The sequence below is a fragment of the Mytilus trossulus genome, chromosome 1, assembly GCF_036588685.1.
Source record: "Mytilus trossulus isolate FHL-02 chromosome 1, PNRI_Mtr1.1.1.hap1, whole genome shotgun sequence".
Lineage (NCBI taxonomy): Eukaryota > Metazoa > Mollusca > Bivalvia > Mytilida > Mytilidae > Mytilus > Mytilus trossulus.
The window spans coordinates 82,177,319-82,194,209 of record NC_086373.1 but is presented as its reverse complement, the minus strand read 5'-3'; the positions used below and the strand labels follow the sequence as shown (position 1 = coordinate 82,194,209).

The 16,891-nt window shown below is 34.4% G+C and overlaps 1 protein-coding gene across 2 annotated transcripts; it reads right to left on the bottom strand.

The window, feature by feature from the left end:
- Positions 1 to 2,405: 2,405 nt before the first annotated feature.
- Positions 2,406 to 8,352, bottom strand: LOC134687129 (uncharacterized). Of its 2 annotated transcripts, none has more exons than XM_063547157.1 (2): positions 8,257 to 8,352; positions 2,406 to 4,468 (listed from the first exon to the last, which is right to left on the bottom strand). In XM_063547157.1, the coding sequence occupies exon 2, from the start codon at positions 4,441 to 4,443 to the stop codon at positions 2,419 to 2,421; it is 2,025 nt and encodes a 674-aa protein (XP_063403227.1). In that variant the 5' UTR covers positions 4,444 to 4,468; positions 8,257 to 8,352; the 3' UTR covers positions 2,406 to 2,418. The 2 variants fall into 2 exon arrangements, with proteins under 2 accessions (XP_063403227.1, XP_063403218.1); XM_063547148.1 differs by lacking the exon at positions 8,257 to 8,352 and adding an exon at positions 8,064 to 8,247.
- Between the last annotated feature and the right edge of the window lie 8,539 nt (positions 8,353 to 16,891).

Here is a 16,891-nt window from a genome sequence, read left to right as displayed (position 1 = left end):
GATTATATTATAAGCATTTGTCAACTATATTTAGTATATAGAATAATTATAAGGTGTACATGTCCAATTGGCAGGTTTCATTTGACCGTGATCTTATTTTCATGGTTCATAGGGTCAATGTTAAAAGTTGTGTCTGTTAATCAGATACTATAACTGAAAGGTTAGCTATTTTTGGTGTATAAAATGTTGATGAGTACATTTCTATCAGGCAAATTTTTTGCGGTCGTATAATGGTATCGCGTTTTCGTCATCACTGTCGTTCGAAGACATTTGGTTCCAGACAATAACTTTAGTAAATATAAACAGAAATCTATGAAATTTAAACACAAGGCTTATAACCACAAAAGGAAAGTTGGGATTGATTAGTGGGTTATGGTCTAAACAGTTTAAGAATTAAGGGCCAAAATAAGCATTGCTTTTATTTTCTAGACAATAACTTGTTGAATGATGTATGGATCTCTGAAATTATACCACAATTTTCCATACCACAAAGGGATGGTTAGGATTTGCTTTGGGGGAAGGGGTGTGTGTTATGGCTCAAACCGTTTAGGAATTAGGGACAAAAAGGAGAAAAACAAGAGCTTTCCTTGTTAATGGACTATTATTTAAAAAAAAAAAAGACAAATTATATGTTTGGATTACTTCCCTTATACTGCTCTTAAATTATGTAAAAAGTCTTCAGGTGATTGGCTGTCAATTTGTTTTAGAAGTTACTATTTTAAAAAAAGTGCTGATTAAGATCTATCTATTTAAGCTCTGATTATGTATGTCATTTTCTATTTTATGACTTTTATGATGTATGTAAATGGATAATTATGGTTGCAAACTGTTACTCCATTGGAAATTTGAATTGATATTATTTATCTTGAGGGAAATATATATTTTTTTTAAAAGGGGAGATAGGAATTGTAGTTTGGAAAGGGGAGGGGGGTAAAGAAATTTTATTGGGGGTCATTTTTTTCTCATTTCAGATTTCAGAAATTAAAAAAATACCTTCTTTTGGGGGAGGGGGCGGTCAATTTGCAGCAGCATAGTAAATTGCACAAAAGCAAAACATTAATACAAATTCTAATCCTTTAACCAATTCTTAATTCTTTGATTAGAACGTTGGTTTCTCCGTTTGAATGGTTTTACACATGTGATTTTTTGGGCCCTTTATATCTTGCTGTTTGGTGTAAGCCAAGGCGCCGTGTTGACCTTACTTTGACCTATCATGGTTAACTTTTATAAATTGTGACTTCGATGGAGAGTTGTCCCGTTGGCATTCAAACCACATCTTCTTATGTATATTGTTCAAATGACAGATGTTACATTCGTAATTAATCGGTTCCTTACCCATCCTTGCATTCCGGCAATTATTCTCCAATGTAACAATAATATTTCCATGTAACTGTAGCCAGTGCCTAAAAGATTAATATAGCCTTGTCAATTTTTGCGGTCTGTAGTGTACGTTGAAACTAATTTTGAATATCAAGCGGACTTCAAAAAGTCTATACAGTTCAATTATTGTGGAAAAAAAGAATCAACTTTTTTCCCATCTGAATGATAGTAGAACATGTTTTACCCTATGCTATTTCATCTCGGACCATTGAATGAGCTGTGCTTTACATTGATGAATATTCTAAATAGGACATTTATGATTTAGGGAAATAATCGTGAAGACGTCAATTTGTGTTTAAAGTATCAAGTTATACTTATACATTTTACTAGATGTATTTTTTCTGAAAAACATGAAGTGCAGTAACAATGATAAAACGTTCATTGTACATGTATAACAATATAAAGAACTTCCTCCAAACAAAGTGTATATATACATTTGTTTAAAGAGACGATTACTTAACAGGGACTTGTGATACTAAGTGCTCTAAAGGGGAAAGCATTTAAAAATGACTGGTTATACCAATCTAATTAAAATTGTATATACTCTTGCTCATAATTATTCTCAGGTTTTGTAATTTTAAATCACGGCTTTTGTGACGCCATGCAGGATCTGCTTGCATGTGATCACCCTGTATTTTTGCCGAAGTTGAAAGAAAAGTTGATGGGAAATCTTTTTGTCATTTGATAATCTCGATCAAGAATTGTTGAGAAAAAAGTAAAATCACAAAAAATACTGAACTTATCAAATGGCAAAATCAACAGCCCAAACACATCAAATGAGTGGATATCAATTGTCATATTCTTGACTAGATACTGGCATTTTCTTATTTAAGATTAACTTGATATGACCAAACAAAGACGAAACGACATTTAATTACCAATGATCCAAAAAGACCAACCTTTTTTCGTTCATACAAATCCCTCTTTTTTTGTTTAGAGCATATCTGGTAAAAGTAAAACACCAAAAGACAACGAAAATACACCTTCGATTATTTTTTATATGAAAATAAGAATTGATTTTAAATAGACTTAAGGATTTTATAAGTTGTTACAGTAACAGAAATTTCTCCTTATATGGTCAGATATGCAAGCTGATTGGTCACCGTATTTGTTAGTCCGACTCGGAACACCAAATAAACTAATATTTTCTTCACTGTCCACTTTCACAGTAGCTTCAAACAACCCATCGCCAGGTGTTGTTTGAATTAATATTAGATATCGTAATTCTTTCTCCTTTTCTGGTTCTTTAAAGTATTTCCATATAGAGAAGAATTCTACATCCCCAGTATGTTTCAAACCAAGTGAAATTTCTTGAGCATCTTTAACCTTTTTAATGTTTAAAATGGCACATTTGTCACCTTCTGGCTTCAAAAGAAGGTTTATTTGATCCACGACGAACTTGCTAAGTTTTTCAACTTTAGGAGTATTTACTGATATCGGTAGAGGGCTATAACAAGAACAATACTCTTCCGGCACACCTGCGTCAGAACAACTCCTGTCGTTCGGAATTTTTGTGAGCAAACTAATCCCTCTTGACTTCGAAGCTTCATTCGACGGAATATTGTTCTTCAGAATGTCCACAAGAGTTTTATAAATATCATAATGAGAAGTTAATTTTTGTGTGTTTTCTTTCAGATTTTCATAAGTTTTTGGAGATTTTCGTTTAAGAGAGTTAGGAGGAACCATTAACAACAAAGGCATTCGTTCCTCAATACGACCAACATAGGTATTCCTGATCGCATCGATTCTCGAGCCGTGGTCGCTCATGAAGAGTAGAAATGCATTTTCTAAATGTCCTTCGGTATGTATCCATTTCATGAAATCCTTAAAGTCGTTGTCTCCCAGCTCTAGAAAATTTACATAGTTATGACTTAAACTGTTCAACCAAGACAAAGAAAATCTACGTTTTTTGTTATATTTCTGAATAAAATCTTTGTGAAACTGCACTGTTAACATGTGTTTCGGAGTATTTCCATAACAGAGTGAGGACTTTTTGCGAACATTTATTTTATTGGCTTCTAGACCAATAAAAGCGTCGTCGAGAAGTGTTGATACTAAATCAGTTTTCTTTACTGCACGCCAAAATGGGCGCATATAGTGATTTGTTGGCTGTTTTTTGAAACCTTTCTTTCCCAAATTGAAGGTATGCATTTCAGGACTGTCTTCGCTAAAGTATGTTGCGTATGAAGTTTGTGAAAAATTGTTCCATAGAAACGGATAAGTATCAAATGGGCCATTCACTGGTGGTAACTCTGATGAAAACGGTTCCTTTCCTGTTAAAATCGAGATTAAATTCGGAAATGTATTGTCTCCTGTTTTCATGTGCCCTTTAAATTCCAAAGCATGAAGTTCTTCCTTAAGATATTTGTAAGTTAATGGAATTTTTCTAATGCCAGCCAAGCGTGACACAGCGTCAACGCCAAACATGAAGACACTGTACTGGTTCCCGCTTTCTGGTAATATTTCCCTTTCATTGTGGAAAATACTAGCTTGAAGCAAAATTTTATCAAATAATAGCTTATTATTGCCGGTACATTTAACTTGAACGAAGTCTGATTTGATTGTAACTGGTTCTGTCAATTCTCTTTCTGTCGACAATCTAATGTAATCGTCGTCGAGGCGTGGACGGATGATTTCACTGTATTTACAAGACAGTTTGTCAATAAGTTGTTCCTTTATAGCTGATTTGTTGAACTGGAGTCTACCCATAGAATCTATGAAAACTATGGATGTGGTAGGATCACAGGCAAGTGGTTCTGGATGCCAGTCAAACTGAAGAATGGATTTGTCCCAAGGATTGAGATCGGGAAGAATACATGCACTGTGGGTGTTAGTGTTCGTAAATGTATATCGTGGATCTACTGTTATTATTGATAGAAAATAAATTCCACATACACCGGCCAACACATAAAATAGTGTTCTTCGTCTTCTTCGTTTTGGTCGCGTTAGTCCACATACTAGTGATTTCATTTCAGCACCGAAAAAGTGAAAGAATATTGCTACTGACTGTATTATTATGAATGGTATGTCCATAAACAGGAATCTTCTTGGGTTTGATGGCATTGTGGATAGACGATTCCATTACAAACTGAAAGAAAAATAAAAAAAAAATATATTGAAATCTTTTATATATTTGATAGATAATCTTTTGGTTTATGAGTTTATCAAATAAAAAATGTAAACATCCTTTCAGATAGATACGTTTTGGAAAATCCTCATGAGAATTCTTCACAGTTTATGGTAATCTATTAAAATTTGATGTATCGCTCTCTGGAAGAACATCTAGTAGCTTTTGAATCCGGGTCCGTTCGCGCCCATTCACGTTCGCACCCACTCATGTTCGCCCTTTTTCACTTTCGCACCCTACATGTTCGCACTCAAAGTCCGTTCGCACCCTACATGTTCGCGCCCAGTTTTAATTGGTTTTGTGTTTAATAACTTTGTAATCAGTTTTGACAAGTAGTATTCTATAAGTATAATTGTTTTTCTTTGTCTCAAACAGCATTTTTTTTTTGTGTTAAATAAATCTTTAAAATTATAATTATGTTTTGGATAGTGTATTGTTAAAAAAAATAATATTCCTTTCTAAATAACGTTTTATTTTCTGTTGAATAACTCCTAATCATGTTTTGGTTAGTGTATTGCTATAACTTTGTTTCATTGACTTGTTTTGATATGAAGTGGGATTCTGACTACGTTTTTTTTTTTTGTGTGTCGAATAAATTTTATCATGTTTGATATTTCATTTTTTAAATTGTTTCAGATCGAAGGGACCAAGCTGTTAAAAACAATTAGGTTTTCATTTAAAATCTACAATCTTTGACTCATACCAAGCTATAAATACATTCAGTATTTACTCGAAATCAATTAGAAACAACAATCATGATTTTTCAATTATTCAACTGGAATTTGAATTAAAATTGGGCGCGAACGTGTAGAGTGCGAACGGACCTTGGGTGCGAACGTGCGAGGTGCGAACGTGTAGGGTGCGAAAGTATATTGGGCGCGAACGGACCTGATACCGTAGCTTTTTAAGACTAAAATAAAATAAAAAATAAAAAGGCCCCCTACAGTATTGACAAGGATTGAAATGTCTGTGTTATCGTGTGCTTATTTTAAGTAAAAGTGACGTATTAAAGCACTTCTTGCTTTCTTGTGATGTAGTTCGCGCGTTTAAACTGTAGTTGAATATGCACTTTATTGGGGAATTGCTGTATTTGTGTTTTTTAAATAATATGCTAACTCTTGTATTTGCATGCTCCTTGTGTTGTTTCGTGTGTGTGTGTGTGTTATTTATACCACATTTATTTATGTCTTGCATTATTTTTTGTTAAAGTCTATATTTTGTTTTCCTCTTGCTTATTGTATATTTTTTATTCAAATAATATCTTTAAAAATATGCTTTTAAAACCCAAACATTAAAGAGCTTGTATATGAAAAGGTAGAAAATGTTGCCAAACCTGGACAAAATAAGTACTATGCAAGACAGGGATTTTTCAATTCCCAAATGATTTCTGAAGTTTTATAACAGCGAATAATAAAACACAATGTCAGCCTTTTTTGTGTATCAAAGCTTAGAGCTACTGGGCTGGTGCACAACCAGCATTTAAGTTCATAAATACAAAATTATTTATTTTTAGAGATTTAAATCCAAGAGTTGTGATCTATGTTCGACAAAAAACTCTATTTGGGACACTGGAAAACAGCTTTTTGTTTGAAATAACTCGATAAATGTATTGCATGAACTAATGTGAAATGTTTAATTCATAATGTTTTAGTCGATCTTAAACCAAAGACGGTTGCCACCACATAGTTAAACGCGTGATTCTACGATAAAAATAAAATAGTTGGAGACTTCTCGTTAAAATTCTCACCATACAATTGAATATATAAATATGCATGTATACTATCGAATACGTTCTCCTAATTTTAGATCGAGATTTAAGGTGACTGCATCCATTAAGATGTAGTTTTACTTATATACACGATTATTCAATTTCCATCTACCAGGTGGTGGTTAAAAGTGTGTGTGTGTGTGGGGGGGGGGGTCAAAATGAAGGGGGTTCACAGTTTTTTTAATTCAAAGTGGGGGATCATTTTATCTTGTTCACGTATAGTTTACATATCATGTGTGCCAAATGATATGCGGTTTGCATGTTAAAATTTTATCATGTTTCAAAGAGGGGGTCACTTTTATTCAATGTTTTTAAAGGGGGGAGGGGGGGGGGTAAAATAAAAAATAAAATAATTATAGGTTTGAAATCAAAGTGACCAGCCCTCCCCTTCCCTAGTACAAAATTATTAGTCCCTTAGATGTAAGCTTATTATTTCAGAGCCTCCGACAGATCAGATATGAGACGTTAACATATTAATCATAAATAAATGTTTTGTCTTTTCTCTAGTTCCGAAAACAGCAATTAATTTTGATCAAACAGGAAAATTATCGATTTCTCATTTTTTTATAGATGTAGTAACACTTGCAGAAAAAGATTTAGAATGCATCTCCTCATTTGCGTATGCTTTTTTGTTTTCTAATATGAAATAATCACTGCTTATGTTCGACAATATCAATCGCTGTTTTATTTGATCTTTTTGGGATTATTTCCCAAAATCTGAACTTTTTGCTGATCAATGATAACACTAAGTAATGATAACATGTAAATATAATAATATGTTATCAAAAATCTATTACATAACCACAAAGGTTGATAAACATTTAGTTTTTATCTTCAAAGGGTTTCAAACGTCGAAGTTTTCAGTCGAGTTTTAACTACGAAAATATTTTATTTTATTATAAATGAGTTCGCAATAAAAGATTTGCTTTATCTCGTAGATTTTAATCCGTTTTACATTCGATATTATTTTTCAAAAAGAAAATTGCCTTCTGTCATTGAAGCAATCGAATTTAAAAAGCCGAAGTAGCTCTTATTTCGTTATCTTCTTATTATACGATATATGATATACCAAAATGAAATATATGATTGGATCTGAAGTCCATTAAAGTGTACATGTTCCAGTAATGGACTTCTGATTGGATATATACGAGTACTCGAGTTATTTCAGATGGATATTGAAATATTGAAATTGGTTAGTATGAGATGCGACTGGGATGTAAAATGACTATCTCAACTTAAATATAGACCACTTTATGTCAGTCTTATATTAGATTGTGTTTTGCTTACGACAAGTTAAGTTATCCTCAATCTTGATTCATATGTGAATTGCAGATGCGATCTAGGATACAAATACCCCCCCCCCCCCATTCTAATCCAAATATAGTGATCTGATTTCACGATCCTCAATCAAGTATGAACACTCAGTAGGTCTGCATTTTAATCAGATTCAAGTAGCCCCATAAATGAGGCGAGCTCTTGTTCCAAAATATCCACATCCAGTGGCGGATCCAGAACTTTTCATAAAGGGGGAGGGGGAGGGGGGACGCTGACTGACCTAAGGCCTTAAAGGGGGCCCATCGAGTCAAGCTTCAGTGATTTCCTATATAATCAACCAAAATTGTGCCGGCCACGGAAGGTGGACCCGGGCCTCCACTGGATCCGCCCATGACATCCGACTGGGTCAACTGTCTCGTAATCGATGATTTCCCACCATTAATATACTAATGTTTAATTTGTCCCGACTCTAGTTTATAGAATAGAAAAGTTACAACTTATTTACTGACTTACCTATTTAGATACAGGTTAATCTATTCCTGTAACGGAAGTACAGCCTGTGTAACGGCTTGAATGTCGTCCCATTTACATTTGTATTGATCATTCGCGTTTATTCATGTTCCATCAAATTATCAGATAGCACACAAATCTTACTGTGTGTTGATAAAAATATCCGATAAAGATATCGGTGTGTGTTGAAATTTACCTTCTTTAAGTCGACTTCTTCGGTGGATTTTAAGGTCTGTGAAACATTGAATGTATTACAGATATGAACTTCAGACTAGATTATGAACATAATACACATCAGTGAACTTTCATCTTCTGTTATAGCCAAGGGTTACAAATGACATTATACATATGCTAATAAAAAATGTGTTAGGATTAATATATTTTTTACCGGAAGGAAGGAAAAATAATTATTAACAGAGGTATTGCACTTGTATATGATGATTTGTTTTAAAAGCTTCAAACGTTGGTACTTTAGTTGACTAGTCTATGATTTGTTTATTCTCTCTATTCTCTATTTTGTCATTGTGTTTCATTAAGGTCTATAATAAGCAAGTCTCGTATGCGTAATTGATATTTCTCGAGCCCTCAACTTCAGGAAGTTTTATACGAGATTTTAGAAATTTCCTTTCCATGAAAAATTAAAATAAGGAAGAATTATAACTAAGAAATCGTTGTGAGCACGTTCACATATCCAAGGAATTGTATATTTAAATATACAATTCCTTGACATATCCAACGCCCCTACATAGTTACTTGACAAACAAAATATCACCAGATTTCTATTGTTAAAGTCTCATAACTGCTTCACAATTAAGTCAACTAATAAAGATTTCTTGTAGTATATTCCAATTATCTACAAAGTATATTTCATGATTTTTTTTATGTGGATTCAGAGTAGTTGCCATGACAAAAGGTTGTATTTGGGTCAAAATTCTATATTCAATGGGCATAACTTCTAGAAAAATATAGAATCATAATTTCCTCCCGATGTGCACATCTACAAAGTATGTTCATGTTATCAACAGTTTCGTAAAATTCGGTTGTCTGGTTCCATAGGAGTTGAGCAGACTAGAACAGGACTGGCGGGTCAACAACATTATACTCTATGAAAGTTCCGTGGAGTAAAAATATATGTATATCAACAGATGAAATATTCACTGCCAAAAGTAAAATCTATGCATGGAACAATGCGTCGTTCACAAAAAATTATCTTTTTAAAATGACAAATAAAGTAAGTTACAAGCATCTTAATCTTTTGTTAAAAAAATGTAAAGTAAACATGGACAAATGTCAAAATGTTCTAAACTTATAAATTACACAAATCTGTCATTACAGAATCACGGATCGTTTGGAGATCCGTTCAAACCCCTTTTTCTGTGATACAACTACAAAAGTGACCCAGGGCCGTAACTAGGGTTCGAATTCAGGGGAGGCAGGGGTTTGGGGCCGCCTATTGAGGCCCCATATAGAGCGGGGATTGCGGGGCGCAGCCCCCCTGCCGATTTTTTCCTCAGTAAAATGGCTAAAAATAACCCGTTTTCATTCGATTTCCTTATTTAAAAAATCATGAATATTGCTTGAACCTTGAAGCAATTTTATGCACAAACAATCTGAGACTGCTGTTCGGGGGTGAGCCAAGGCTCCATCTTGAAGACCGTACTTTGAACTATAATTATTAACATTTAATATATATTGTGATTTTTTTTCTCTCAATAAAATAGCTAAAAATTGCCCGTTTTCCTTCGATTTACTTACTTTAGGACTCACCAGTAATGCTTGAACCTGGAAGCAATTTGTTTTGCAAACATTTATTATCTGTATATAAAGATATTTATGTTAAAAATCAAACTAGTAAGTAAACAAAAATCTAAATAAAGGCAACAGTAGTATACCGCTGTTCTTAACACAAAAAACAAAATCGGGGTAACAAACTAAAACCGAGGGAAACGCATTAAATATAAGATGAGAACAACTACATAACACTAAAATGTAACACACAAAGAAACGGACCGAGCATCAGACAAAATCCCACGAGAATAACAAATATAACATCAAAACCAAATACATGAATTTGGGATAGACAAGTACCGTGACACGTCTTATCGCAATGTCAATTTACACTAAAAAAATAAGAGAAAACAAACGACACAACGTTAAAATGTAATACACACAGAAACGAACTATAATATAACAATGGCCATATTCCTGACTTGGTACAGGGCATTTATAAAGGAAAAAATGGTGGGTTGACCCTGGTTTTATGGCATGCCAAACCTCGAACTTTTATGGCCATGTGAAATATAGCATCAAAATGACAACACAACACCACAGGACTACAATATAAATAAATTGGAGAACACAATTGACAAAGAATCACACGAGCAACAGCTAACAAAAGGCAACAAGATTAAAGTTTGAACTCACCAGAAGTGCATTTTGTCCACACAAGACCTACTAGTGACTAACAGCAAGATAATAGAATGCAAGATATGTTTTTTTATCGAGGACCTTGAATTTCAATATTGTTGAAAGCTGAAACAGACATGTATAGAACTACAACGAAAGGGAGTGTTTAATGTTTTATGACCATAATGATCTCGTATGATTGGGAGAAGTACTGTCAGACTAGACAAGTTAAAAAAAATATCCAACAGCTGATTCAGTTGGTAACAAATTCTCGATATCATAAAAGATTCACAATACAGATGGGAACTTTCTCTGTTTAATTGCACCCCTAAATAAATGTGATTAATTGAGTTTTATTTAAAATTGTTTAAAGCAAAGTTTCATAAGCGTTCTCGTCCGAGGTTCTCGTACGACATAGGAAATACTTCATTTATAACAGATGGATGGCCACACGAAAAAAACCTAAAACAAATACGGACTCAGAAATGGTTCACTTTCGATAAAAAAAAATCCGGCAAATGACAGATATATCACGTATCATAATAACTGTTAAAACTGTCAACTTGTGTTGTTTATAATACAAATTCAAGTTCTTTGTGTACATCTTGTCCATATTTCATTTTATTACTTCAAAAAAAAAAATTGGTGTAGAAAATTTAGGGGAGGCAACTGCCTCCCCTGCCTCATAGGTAGTTACGGCCCTTAATGATCCTTAATGGAACATTTTGTCTGGATCATAAGGGACGACATCAACCACTAGATGCACAGATCGATGTAGGATAAAAAAAAACTTAAATCTAATAGTTTGGGGTGGGGGTCAACATTGCTGTCAGCGAAAAAACTATGTGAATTTAGTTTTTTATCCTACATTGAACTTTTGATGTCGTCCCTAAATAAACGTATGTGAGAAAACTGTCAAAATAAGTGCAATTTTGGCACCCTTTTATTATGTCCCATATATAACACTTTATCAGTAAAGGTTCAATTAAAGCCCAATACAGTTTATACTGTCCCACCCCAGACCACCCACCCCCTTTCTGTATCCGCAACTGGGATCAACGCTAAAATAATGACTTGACATATTTGTCGTTTGTTCAATACGCATGTAGTGTTCTTTTTGTAACGTCAAGTATCGTATTTATAAAAACAAAAACACGTGCTTAAATATTGAGTTAAAAATTGAAATAATTTATATTAAAGAGTATTAAGTTAAAAACATAAAAATACCGCGATTAAGACATACCGAAAAAAGAAATCCATTCAACAAGTGAATATTAAAGTCATTGTACCTTTGTAAATCTTGATTGAATTATTTTTGATATATATATATATATATATATTAAACTTTTAAATGACGTCAGAATCTGCGTATAGTAAAAGAGTTTTTCTGGTATAGGAAATGATATGAATCAAACGTAGTTCTACATAAAATATTGTATCCAAAACACGATAATTTGAATTTATTTATATGTCCCGTTGGCGTTTCCTCAAAACCGAAGAAGGAATGGAAGGCGTTTTGGATCATTGGACATGCGGGGCTGAAAGCAGGTCTCATGATTGGTGTTAAAGGAAAGGGGCTTTGGAATAAAAGAGAGAAAAATAGAGATCAGATGATTTTTTTTTGTCTCACTCTGAGTCCGGTAGGCGTCCACTTTATACGATACTCGTCCGATTCGTTTCCGTTTTGTATCCGTTACTTGTCCGTTATACATCCGTTTGAGGTCTGGTAGACAAATTCACAAACGGGCTTCTACCGGACGTTTAACGGATAGAACAGATGATGAACGGATCTGAAACGGATAAATGCCAATCGAAATTTCGCGTCAGGAATGCCAATCATTGACGCGAATTTTTTATTGGCACACCTTACCGGATAGCACTAACGGACGCTTTAACGGATGAAAATAAAAGTTGTCCGTTGAGAAAATTGTTATCCGTTGGGAGTCCGTTGGATGTACTGACCGAATAGAATGGACACACACCGGATATGCAACGTACGAGAAACGGAGACGTATAGGACAGAATGGATGTCGAACATACATCCAACGGACGAGTACCGCATAAAACGGACACCTAACGGAAGCGTACCGGATAAAATCGATTATGAATAATAAGAATTCATGAACCTTAAGAAATCTGACATACCAATAATTGGCATTTCTGACACGAAATTTCCAATTGGCATTTATCCATTTCAGATCCGTTCATCGTCCGTTTTATCCGTTATACGTTCGGTAGAAGTTCGTTTCACATTCGCTCAACATCCGTTTTATCCGTCAAACGTCCGTTGGTGAATTTATCTACCAGACCGTCAACGGATGTATAACAGACACGTAACGGATACAAAACGGAACCGAAACGGACGAGTACCGTACAAAACGGACGCCTACCGGACGTTCAACGTTGGACGTCCGTTCAAAGTTTTGAACATGCTCAAAATTCTCCACCAAACCGAACGGACGTCGACGGATAAAACATACGCTAAACGGACATGCAACGGATATGGACGGACGTGTAACGGGTAAGAACGGACGTCTAACGGACTGAAAAAAGTTATCCGTTATGCGTCCATTCGCGCTATCCGTTAAGGTGTGACCGAGGCTTCAGGCATCCGTTCGAGCTATCCGTTTTAAAAGGTGTGACCGAGGCTTTATGCATTCGTTACGCGTCCGTTTTATTTGGTTAGTACATCAACGGACTCCCAACGAATAACAATTTTGTCAACGACAACTTTTATTTTCATCCGTTGGTCGTCTGTTCGTGTAATCTGATAAGGTGTGACCACAGCTTTAATGATAGGGATGTTAGAGTTAGGGGAGGGAGATGGGCTAGAAGTCATTCAATGTTTCCGACATTTTTGCATATATTTGTTCAGCTTTGACTATAGCCATGGACAATCGATCACTTTTCGCCATTTTTGCAAGGCACAGTTTTTAACTATCTATATCTATACTAACTTTAGAGATGATTGGCATGAGGCATTTAATTCCTATGAGAAGTCAAATGACTGACGTAATAAAGTAGACTCTTAAGAGCCTGTATCGCTCACCTGACTTTTTCTTGGGTTTTTGAAATTATATCAAAAAGATAAAATTTGGCTTCAAAGTAACAACACTTTGCCAGCACCTCAAAAGGAAAGGAACAAACATGTTTGGTTTCTTTAGTTCAGTAGTTCTCTAAAATAATTTATTTGTATGTATTTCCCATAGGGTCCTATGTTTAACTAAGTCCCCCGCTGGTGGCCATCTTAAATGATGGATCGGCTACAAAGTAACAACACTTGGTAAGCCCCTAAAAAAGATCATTTATGCTATGTTTGGTTTCATTCCATTCAGTGGTTCTCTAAAAGAAGTAATTTGCATGTATTTTCCATAGGGTCCTATGTAAAACTTAGTCCCCTGTTGGAGGCCATCTTTGATAATGGATCGGCTATAAAGTAACAACACTTGGTCAGCACCTTATAAGGACCATTCATGCTATGTTTGGTTTCATTCCATTCAGTGGTTCTCTAAAAGAAGTCATTTGTATGCATTTCCCATAGGGTTCTATGTTAAACTAAGTCACCCACTGACGGCTATCTTTGATGATGGATCGCCTACAAAGTAACAACACTTGGTCAGTACCTCATAAAGAACATTCATGCTATGTTTGGTTTCATTCCATTCAGTGATACTTTAAAAGAAGTCATGTGTATGCATTTCCCATAGGGTCCTATGTTAAACTAAGTCCCCCCGCTGGCGGCCAACTTGGATGATGAATCGGCTACAAAGTAACAACACTTGGTCAGCACCTGAGTGTCCTCATAAGGAATATTGGACAATATTCATGCTATGTTTGGTTTCATTCCATTTAGTGGTTCTCTAACAAAGGTCAAAATGTAAAAAGTTAATGACGATGGACGACGGACGCCAAGTGATGAGAAAAGCAATAACTCAAAAATCGGATTCCATTTATATTAAAACAGACCTTGTTAAAACATGTTGAGAATTTTAATTTTATGTCGGTCAGTTTGGTCCACATGTTTCAGAGAAGTGTAACTTAAACAACACCTATGATGGCAATAGCTTGGTGGCCTATTAGAACAAGTGAACTTAAATGAGCATTAAAGAGCAATAACTAACATAAATTGCAATACATGTACTATAATATGTAAACTATACAAAACATTCAAAGTTAACAATCCATTACTGAAGGTTCACACCAAATTATCTCAGTGAAAATGAGATTGGCCAAGGCTAATACAACTGCATAACAAATTTCATTGACTTACTTACTATTATTATAAATGATTCACTTTAAACTGACCTCACAGTTATTTTACATGTAAGTCAATGAGCCATGATTGAAGGGACCAGGCCAGACAATCTTCATAGCAATGAGATGTGCCAATGCTTGTACAACTGTATACTATTGACTAATCTTATACTGACCTCATCGCAAACTACACAGTTAAAATAAACATCAAAAGACCTGGAATGGTTGAAGGGGCAGGGAAAATAATATCCTGAAAATGAGATGTTCCAATGCTAATAGAACTGAATATCAAATATCATAGACTTATTAGTTTTCTTTATACAAAAAAATTCACAGCATTTAACTTATTGATGATGTGGCTCCCAACACCACTATAAACACCATCCCTGTCTCACCTCCACAGCAAGACAAATACCAAAAGTCTCCAATTATTATCCAGTAAAAGGTTGTTTTGGGGGCATTTTTTAAGTTGAAACATAGGTACACCATATTTCTCCAAGCAGGATTGCCTATTTAGTTTGAAAACAATTATATGACACCGAAGGTGAATAGTTGCAGGGCAGCACACAGGATTTTTTTCGTGCTGTATACCTTTAATATCTTATTTTAAGATGAAATGATTTTTTTGTGTGCATTTCTCTTATCTTTTTAAAAGATTGGTGTAGTGTATTTTATATTTTACCTGAAAATGGCATTGAAAATTTTAAATATTCAACTTTACACCACCCGACTCCTTTGGGAAATAGTTTTATAAAGACATCCAACAATGAATAACATACCGGTATTGTGCAGACTTCAAATTGCCTAACCCTCATAATTTAGTTGTTATATTCTGCTGTTTTAAGATGGCTACATAATGCCTGATGGCATAGACAAAAACAAACTGCCAATTAATTATCTTAATTAGCTAAAGGTTTTACCTATCTCATTAAATTTGAGCGGACTACTGATGGTCACATCGCACAATTCAAAACTGAGGATTCATGAAGAGATTTAAAGGACCATGGGTTAGAAGTAGAGATTGATTACTGAGGGGAATGCACTTTTCCAGGTACAGATAACCATACTTTGCATATGCACAAAATGTGGTGGGTTAAGTTGGTACCAAACACTTTGATTAAAATCAATTCATCACATAATTTTCATGAAAGTTTGACAAATTATTTACAAAAATATGAAGTTTAAGAAAACTTAAACTATACATTTCATTGAATATGCATTCAGTTTGACAAACATTATCCCTGTAGTGTTATGTACCACCTTACATCAAGTTTAATGTGTGCATGAACTTTATCTTGATGAATATCTATAATACTAAAATTACGAGGTCCAATTTATCAGCCGGCATCACGTTAAAACGATGAATCAAAGAATTCAACTTTATTTATAACTAATAAAGTACAATGGTGTAGATTAAAAATTACACCACTCCAGACCCTTTTGTTTTCCAGATAATTAATATTGCCAATAATTAACAAGTTCTGGGTCGAATCCTATACCGATACCAATTTAGTATATTCACCTGTTACTTTAACCTTATATGTATGTTCCGCATCTGACAGGCGCACCACCAAATGGTGTATTTGATTTTGCTTTAAACACGGGTCATAATCACAGGGTCGACACAACTAAATTCAATCATTGTCAAATTGTTCCCTATTGTAGTTTTTTAATTAGTAAGACTTTCTAAGATAACAATACGAATACTAAAAATGTGGACTTAACTTGAAATAAGGCGTATATATAGGTACAGTTTTCAATTTGTTAGCGGGCATGACATAAAACAGCGAATCAAAGAATTGAACTTTATTGGACAATGCTGTTGATTAAAAATACTCAATTCAAGGACCTGAATATTACCAATAATTGAAGAGTTCTAGGTTGACGGGTTCAAACAGAAAGATTTGAAAGCAGAGAAACTGTATCTTATAATCGGCACGACTTTTATCAGATGATAATACCAATACTGAAATAAGACTTACGCATAGTTATATACTTTAATTCAGTCACGGACCTGCGACATCACGGGTGTGTTCTAGTACAATTTAAACTAAGAGCTGAAAAGAAAAGCTATAAAAATTTGAATTAAAGATATTTTGTGCAATGAAGGAATGACTTTCATTCCTATATGAGTAAACTGGTTAAATCAAAATATGATCTTAAATAATTTT